The sequence below is a fragment of the Amblyraja radiata genome, chromosome 8, assembly GCF_010909765.2.
Source record: "Amblyraja radiata isolate CabotCenter1 chromosome 8, sAmbRad1.1.pri, whole genome shotgun sequence".
Taxonomy (NCBI): domain Eukaryota; kingdom Metazoa; phylum Chordata; class Chondrichthyes; order Rajiformes; family Rajidae; genus Amblyraja; species Amblyraja radiata.
Genome location: NC_045963.1, coordinates 56,631,192 through 56,639,988, shown reverse-complemented (window position 1 = coordinate 56,639,988; position 8,797 = coordinate 56,631,192). Strand labels below are relative to the sequence as shown.

General features: G+C 45.7%; 1 protein-coding gene across 1 annotated transcript; it reads right to left on the bottom strand.

Annotated features, from left to right (window-relative positions):
• Positions 1–633: 633 nt before the first annotated feature.
• Positions 634–6,902, bottom strand: LOC116976499 (endonuclease domain-containing 1 protein-like). The gene is made up of 2 exons (XM_033026391.1): positions 6,441–6,902; positions 634–2,229 (listed from the first exon to the last, which is right to left on the bottom strand). Exons 1-2 carry the CDS (start codon positions 6,774–6,776, stop codon positions 1,558–1,560), a joined length of 1,008 nt encoding a protein of 335 aa, XP_032882282.1. The 5' UTR covers positions 6,777–6,902; the 3' UTR covers positions 634–1,557.
• Positions 6,903–8,797: the final 1,895 nt, after the last annotated feature.

Sequence of the window (8,797 nt, the reverse complement as noted above, 5' to 3'; positions counted from 1 at the left end):
CCCGCAGAGTTACTCCTGCATTTTGTGTCAATCTTCAAATAACGTCATGTGCTCCAGACGGCTGTGCGGACGCATTATGACGCGCGCGACCGTCGTGCGATTATCGCGCGTCAGTCACTACCGACCTGTCGCATAAATGACAGCCAAGTGGGATAGGCCCTTAACAGAGGAGTCTCTGAATTAGCGCCTATTCCCAGGGACACCCGCCAGAGATGGACATCAAGTGCTGCTGAAAGACCATTATTTCAGTGAAAGACGTTTTTTGGTCTTCCGGAAACTTGCTGATCTTCTACCATGAACCATTGAACCACAGCAAGGTGTCTGTTAGGGAATGTTGCTGACTGGCCCATTCCAGACTTCAGGAATACGTGCTGAGGGACGGACTGTGCCAACGGTCGGTGCAGCCAACCTGAAGGCTCTGTGGGGGAGGAACACAGCGAGGGTCCTTGCACCGCTGGACATTGAGGGGCTGAATCCGATGGGGACACCCCTCAAACAGGGAAGGGGTTTCACCCCAGGGGTCCACTTGAGTGTCAATGTTGCAATGTGTAGGGTAAAGGGAGGTGATAACACTACTGGGTATAACATTAGCAATATTGATCCCAGAGACAATGTTTAAAGACTTTTGCATGGTTTGTGTATATATTTTTTATTGCGAATAAAGTTTATTTTTGAAATCTAAAACAAACTCTCCTCTCAAAAGGCAGCTACGGCTGGAGATCAATTGAAATGCAGAGCCTGGAATTTTAATGTATTGCTAAGCAAGCAATGTTAGGCAAGTTTACTGCTTAGTAAGGGTGTCAAAGGTTATGGGGAGAAAGCAGGAGAATGAGGTTGAGAGGGGAAAATAGATCAGCAATGATCGCATGGCGAAGCAGACTCGTTGGGCTGAATAGCCTAATTCTGCCCTTCTGTCTTATGGTTTTAGTGGGTGAGAGGCAAGGTGGGTGGATGGACTTGATAGACCAGCCTGACCAGATGAATGACCTGACCCAAGCTTCCCTTCCGTCTCAGACATCCCCTTGAGTAGGTAGACTCAAAATGCTGAAGTAACTCAGCGGGACAGGCAGCATCTCTGTAGAGAAGGAATGGTGACATTTCGGGTCCAGACCCTTCTTCAGACTGAGTCAGGAGAGAGGGAGACACACAGGTGTGGAATGGTGAGGTGTGAAGAGGAGATATCAAAGGGGAGGGGGATCAAGGAAAATGTAGAATGGATCATTGTTAGCTACGGGGAGGTGACAAGGAGGCAAATAAAGATAACATTTTAATCAGGCCGGTCAGACTGATCGGAGAACTAGGATGGGGGAGGGATGGAGAGAGAGGGAAAGCAAGGGTTACTTGAAGTTAGAGAGAGTAGGTGAACGCGACAGGAAGGTTGCAGCAGGAGTAGGAAGACCATTCGGCCCATCGAGTCTTCAAGGCTCTGGGTGATCCAGCTAACAAACCACCGGCTTCAATAAAGCGCCGCTCGTGTGTTTCATCTTTCTCAGCGGCTCACAAATCCCCACATGTTTTTTTTCCTTTCTGACGCCTCTTGTTTTGACGCCTCTTGTTTTACTTCGGACGCCTTTGACAAGCTGCTAGCGAGCACTTTCCCACCCGATTACGCTTTTTATTGTCACGCACTTTGTGCCTGAGCAAACGTTGCACCTCTTCATAGATTTCTCTGCTTGCTTCCTTGCACTCGTTGAAGATGCTCGCATTCAGCCTTCTCTCCAGAGTCGACACCGACACGTTGACAAATTTCAACTCCGGAAATAGCGTTCCCATGAACGCAATGGAGAAAGCTCCGTTGGTAGTTTGTGGATTTCGGTTTGCTTTCACCTCTTCAGCCAGGAAGCGATCGTTCTGGTTCCTGGGCACCGTGCAGCAAGCTGCCGTCCAGACCAGCCCGGGTATTTTAACCCTATTCTTTATAGTCCCATGATTGTAATCGTCAGAGCCTGTGACCAGGTACATGCGACGGCCGGAGTTATGGCATGTTTGTGTCAATCCCTTCACGACTTTCTCAGTGTAATGATACCATTTCACGTTGGCTGCTTTTTCCTGGGGAACGGCATTAGTGAGGGTGCAGCTGGCTGTTGCACTCTCTTGATGGTTGAAGGAAAACGGGTACAGATGTCCTCGCTGGTAACCTGATCCCTGGTAATCTGAATTCAATGCCTGTTTTTCACCGCTCTTGCATTTGCATTCCTGCATATTTTGGCCGGCGGAACGATTTTCAATCTAAAACCAACAGAGATTAGTGTACAGTATTTGAAATATTAATATAATCAGCAAGTGAGAGATCTCAATTAACATCAGTTCCTGGATCAACTGTTGTGGATAAAATTACTCGTGGAGGGAAAATAGGTGGTCAATGAAAGCTGAATGAAAGCTAAAGGTAATCCTTATAAGAATTACATTTATTATTACTTTGTAATTATACTTTGTATATTATTTGATCGACGCGCTGGAGCAGCATATAGAGCTGCTGCCTCACAGCGCCGGAGTTCCCGGTTCGAGTTATACTGCTCATACCGACTCTTTCCGAGTTATACGGTTCATAGTTCAGTCATGGTCAGCCATGACCGAAGGGGGCCTAAAACTGTTCACAGTTCATGGAAACACACGCATGAACATTTATTCACAAGCACCTGTGATCGTATAACTATTTCCCGATTCAAATCTTGCCTCAGATCGTTTGTGGGATTTTGCTGGGTGTTTTGACTCATCCAGTATTGATGCCTGTGGCTAATCTTGGTTCAGTCGCTGTGTCCCTTTCACACCTGACTTCAGACATCATTGCTGGCACTAGCAGCTGACAAGATGAAGGAAAGTCGCTGTTCCTATATCAGGGCTGAGAGTTGGGAGTGAGAAATTGCGATAGACCAAGCTCGAGGGTGCGCACACTGTATCACTCTATGACTACATTAAGAGGTAACCTTTTAACCTCACTCCCCACCAACATCCTCAGGACTTTCTACAGGGGTACGGTGGAGTCTGTACTCACGTATTGCATAAATATGTGGTACTCCACCTGCAACTGCTCGGACAGGAAGGCTCTGCAGAGGGTAGTGAGGGGAGCAGAGAGGATCATTGGCGTCTCCCTACCCTCGGTACAAGAACTGTTCCAGAGCCGCTGTCTGAAAAAAGCTCAGAGAATTGCTAAGGACAAACTGCACCCCCTCCACATACACCTGGATCTCCTGCCATCAGGCAAGAGATATCGCAGCATCAAAGCCCGGACTACCAGACTGCTAAACAGCTTCCTGCCACAGGCTGTGAGGCTGCTAAACAGTCACTCTGTACTCAAAGTCACCTGATTCTGCGGCTTGCACGGACACTTTAATAACTGGCACTGGCCACTTTAATAAATGGCACTGGCCACTCAAATTAGCTGCCCCGGACATTTTTATGATTGGTTTTACTGTATTTTAACGTTGTGTTTTACCTGCTTTTAACTATTTATACTGTTCCATCAGAGACTGGACTGTTTTTAGTGTTATTATGTGTGAAATTTTTTAAATTTCATGTGCGATGCTCCGGTGTCTTTTCATTTTGCACTGTACAACTGTTGCTTGCAAGATGACAATAAAGGTTGATTGATTGATTGATTGATTGATATAGGGAGGTTGCACGGAAGGTCACTGGGTCATAGGGCTCGACGCACGGAGCCGCTAAATCCAACTGGAAGACATCCGTCACTTCCGATATATGTTATTAATGCTAGAAACGCGTACTTTCCTACCTGTTAAAAACCGCCAAAATGTTGAATTCTTGCGCTGAAAAAAATTGTGGGAGTCGGGGTAAGTGTGAGAGACATGTACCCAACTTCAGCATTCCAAATGTGAAACGAAATGAAGGTATAGAGAAGCGAGAACTGAAGGGACTACAGCAGCTAAAGTGCTTGGTAAACATTGAAAATATTGGGAATTATCGCGTTTGCTCACTGCATTTCATCAAGTAAGGCATTATTTGTGTTTTTTCTTGATTCCTTTGGTATCTAAAAATTCTCAGAAGTGATAAATCTGGCTGTAAATTTTTCTTCAGATGCGTTTTCATTTTGTATGTAAAACCCACGAGAACCATGGGAGATTACAGCCAGATTTATCACTTCTGAAACTTTTTAGATGCCAAAGGAATCAAGAAAAAACACAAATAATACCTTACTTGATGAAATGCAGTGAGCAAACGGCCAATGTTCGCTAAGCACTCTGGCTGTTGTTGTCCCTTCAGCTCTCGTTTCTATCTACCGTAATTTCTCCTCTCTTTTGGAATTCTGAAGTATGCTAAATGTCTCTCACGCTTATCCCGATTTCCATAATTATTTACAGCGCAAAAATTGACAATTTCAGCGGGTTTTAACGGGCCCGCTACGCTGGAAACAATGGTAAGTGCCTACCTGCAGTTCATTGCGTGTAATCCATTTGGAGTAGCGTAGCAACAGTACGGGTCATGGGTCGTGACCCGACTGCCGTGAAACCTCCCTATACCTCCACCATGCATGAATGTTTCAAAATGAAGTGGTTGAGTTTTATTGCCATAAACTCAAGCATTGAAACATAGAAAATAGGTGCAGGAATAGGCCATTCGATATGATCATGGCTGTTCTTCTAAAATCAGTACCTCTTTCCTGTTTTTTCCCCATATCCCTTGATTTTGTGAGCCCCAAGAGCTAAATGTAACTCTCTTGAAAACATCCAGTGAATTGGCTTCCACTGTCTTCTGTGGCAGATAATTCCACAGATTCACAACTCTCTGGGTGAAGAAAGTTTGTCCTTATCTCAGTCCTAACTGGCCTACCCTTTATTCTTAAACTGTGACCCCTGGTTCTGAACTCCCCCAACATCGGGAACATTTTTTCCTGCAGTTACAGTATGTGAAAATCTAGCAGGCAAGCAATATTATCCCAAGGTTGCAGAGTATTTGAAAGGCATTTATTGCATAATCCCTGAGGTTATTCTTTGTAAAGTGAAGGGCAAAGCTCATCTCTACAAGTTTCATTTTCTGAAGTTAATTTGTAGTTTATATTTACCATCTTGCCTTTGCTAATTTGTTCCCGCGATACATGAATCCAACACTTACATTTAAAGATGAACAAAATATCAATTTAAAGACAGATATCAACTAATTTCCCCGATTGAGTATGAATATCGATTTCTTTAACATCCCCTCCCTCTCCGTCCCTCCCCCACCCGACTACTACCTGGTACTAGCTTCAAAGTCATCTTGTTGTGTCTCATTGTGTGAGAAAGAACTGCAGACACGTTTAAACCAAAGAGAGACACGAAATGCTGGAGCAACTCAGCGGGACAGGCAGCGTCTCTGGAAAGAAGGAATGGATGACGTTTCGGGCCGAGAGCCTTCTAACGATTTTGGGTAGAGACCCTTAGAAGGGATATGACCAGAAAAGTCACCCATTCCTTCTCTGCAGAGACGCTGCCTGATCCATGTCGGTCACCAGGATGAATTTGGCACAGACTCTCACAGCAGCGGCGCAACGCTTCCGACGCCTCCGACGGTCCGGGACTTGCACTGAGGCTACACGGAGCTGCAGCGAGCGACTCGCCAGCCCCGCAAACACTCGCCAGCCCGGCAAACATTCCCCCCTCTGACCCCGCCGCTGCGTCTGCTTCCATTCCTCCCTCAGCCCCGGCTCTCAAACGCCCGCGGCCCATCCACTTAATATGAGTTTTGAAATTCTCGTTGATCACAGAATTTCTCACGGCAAAGCGTGAGAAATTTGTGATCAGCGTGAGGGCGTGAGAATTTGTTGAAATGAGTGAGTCTCATGCTCAAAGCGTGAGAGTTGGCAGCCCTGCTATATAGAATCCTGCAGCACTGAACCAGGTCCAGGAATTGATGGTTTTGTGACCAGGTTTGCAGATAATATGAAGCTGGATGGAGAGGCTGGTAGCGTTGAGTCTGCAGAAAGTCTCAACAGGTTGGGAGAGTGGGCAAAGATATGGCAAATGGAAAACAGTGTAGCAGAGTGTACAGTCACGCACTTTGGTAGAAGCAATAAAGGCATATTTTCTGAATGAGGAAAGAATTTAGAAATCGGAGGTGCAAAGGGATTTGGGGATGCTGGTGCAGGATTCCCAAAAGGTTCATTTGGAGGTTGAGTCGGTAGTAAGGAAGGTCAATGCAACGATAGCTTTCATTTCAAGAGGTCTAGAATATAAAAGAAAGGGTGTAATGCTGAGGCTGTATAAGGTGCTAGTCAGGCCAGATTTAGAATATTGTGAGCAGTTTGGGGCCCCATATCTGAGGAAGGATCTGCTGGCATGTGAGAATAATTCGTGGGATGATTAATTTAACCTATGAGGAGCGTTTGAAGGCTCAGCACCTGTACTCACTGGAGATTAGAAGACGATTTCATTGAAATTTACCAAATGCATAACGCACAAACAAAGAGAATGCCAATGGGCACAGACCTGACCAGTTGCTCTTACCTGAGGCTCACAAAACCAGCAAGGTCTGCAAGGGTTAATGGCTGGTATGGAGTTGGTATAAATGTAGGCAGAATAGACTGGGATCCGCAGGTCCGTCCGGTACAGGGTGGCAAAGTAAGTGATGTTCTTGTACATCTGGCAGATCTTGACCATGCTGTCCTTGTTTTCCTCATTTTCAAATCCCTGGGGCGCAATCCTATCCTTGAAGAACTGCTGACATGGCTGGAAATTATCAACCACTTTCCCCTGCACTGTTCCAGGATAGGCGATTGCCAAGAGAAGGAACCAGACGGGATCACTAAACCCCATGGGCAGAATGCACAAAGTGAGCTTCATCACCTGTTTGGTAAATGGGTGATCAGATTCACTCCCACTCCTCTACCTTATTCTCTCAGAGCTAAATTCCACAAGAGGAATCTTGTGTAAAACTGCTCTCTGGGTTTGTGAAAGAAGTCGATGTTCTATTCCTCAGTTAGGTTCCTCTACCCCCTTTTATATTGTGAGAAGCGAATTACCAGGAATTCTAATAATATTCTTCTATGACGTGACACTAATTAGTTGGTTCCTCCTGCTTGTTCTTCTGAAGAAAATGCTGATTCGTGCAACTGGGGCTCAGTTTGGAGATCGCTTCAATCCTCCCATCCACATCACTGTCCCACAAAGGACCAAACATTCAGAACATGGAGATGGCGTTTTAGAATTGGGATGAAGTGAAATATCCCAAACCAGAGGATGCTGAATCTTTGGAATTCCCTACCCAACATGGCTGTGGGGGCACAATCACTAAGCATAATCAAGGTAGAGTTGACATTTGATGCGGAGATGTGGAGTTAACGCTGGGATTAGTCATGGTTTTATTGAATGACAAGGCTGCCATGAGGGGCTGAATGATCTCGTCCTGCTATGATTTCTTGGGTTTTCACCAAGTTTCTTTGTGTTCATCGTGAAGAACCTCACTGCATTCCCTAATGCTCCTTTTAACCAGGCCGAGAATCATGGGAGGCAGGGGGCCACCAAGAACAATGAGGGGACCTGGTGGTGGGGGGGAAGGACAGTGGCTATGGGCGGGGGAAGGAGGGGGGATTTGATTACTGTCATGTGTGGCATAAGGGAGTAGATAGGACTGTAGGACTCGGTGAACTTTTGTAACTTTGTCGGCGCCAGACATAGAAACATCGAAACATGGATAATAGGTGCAAGAGTAGGCCCTTCGGCCCTTCGAGCCAGTACTGCTATTCAATATGATCAAGGCTGATCACCCTAAATCGGTACCCCGTTCTTGCTTTCTCCCCATATCCCTTCATTGCATTAGCTCTAAGAGCAATATCTAACTCTCTTGAAAACATCAAGTGAATTGGTCTCCACTGCCTTCTGTGGCAGAGAATTCCATATATTCACAAATCTCTGGGTGAAAAAGTATGTCCTCATCTCAGTCCTAAATGGCTTACCTTTTATTCTTAAACTGTGACCCCTGGTTCTGGAATCGGGAACATATTTCCTGCCTCTAGCGTGTCCAAACGCTTAATAATTTTATATGTTTCTATAAGATCCCTTCTCATTCTTCTAATTTCCAGTTAATATAAACCCAGCCGACCCATTCTTTCATCATATGTCAGTCCCGCCATCCCGGGAAATAACCTGGTGAACCAGCACTGCACTCCCTCAATAGCAAGAATGTCCTTCCTCAAATTAGGAGACCAAAACTGCACACAATAATCCAGGTGTAGTCTCACCAGGGCCCTGTACAACTGCAGTAGGACCTCCTTGCTCCTAAACTCAAATCCTCTTGCAATGAAGGCCAACATGCCTTTTCCTTTCTTCACTGCCTGCTTTACCTGCATGCTTACTTTCAGTGACTGATGTACATAGAAAATAGGTGCAGGAAGAGTCCATCGGCCCTTTGAGCCAGCACCGCCATTCATTGTGATCATGGCTGATCGTCCCCAATCAATAACACGTGCCTGCCTTCTCCCCATATCTGTTGAAGCACACCCAGGTCTCGTACCTCCCCTATTCCTAATCAGCCATAATTCAGATAATAATCTACCTTCTTGTTCTTGCCACTAAAGTGGATAACCTCACATTTATCCACATTATAATGCAGGAGGAGCAGGACACCGACTGGTTCCCATCGCTAAAATGGCTGTGCAAGGAGCAGAGGAGGATTTTGAAACTTGCTTCACAAATGTTCAGTCCAGGATGAAAATGATCCAGGAACGTTTTCAAGTCACTGACAATGTTGAAGGACCAAAGGAAGCTCCGTAAGCCAGCCTGAAGGAGACTGAGGAAATCTTGGCTGAGGAACCTGAAGGAAGAATATGGATACAGTTGGTACAGGTAAAGGCAGATTTGCTCCT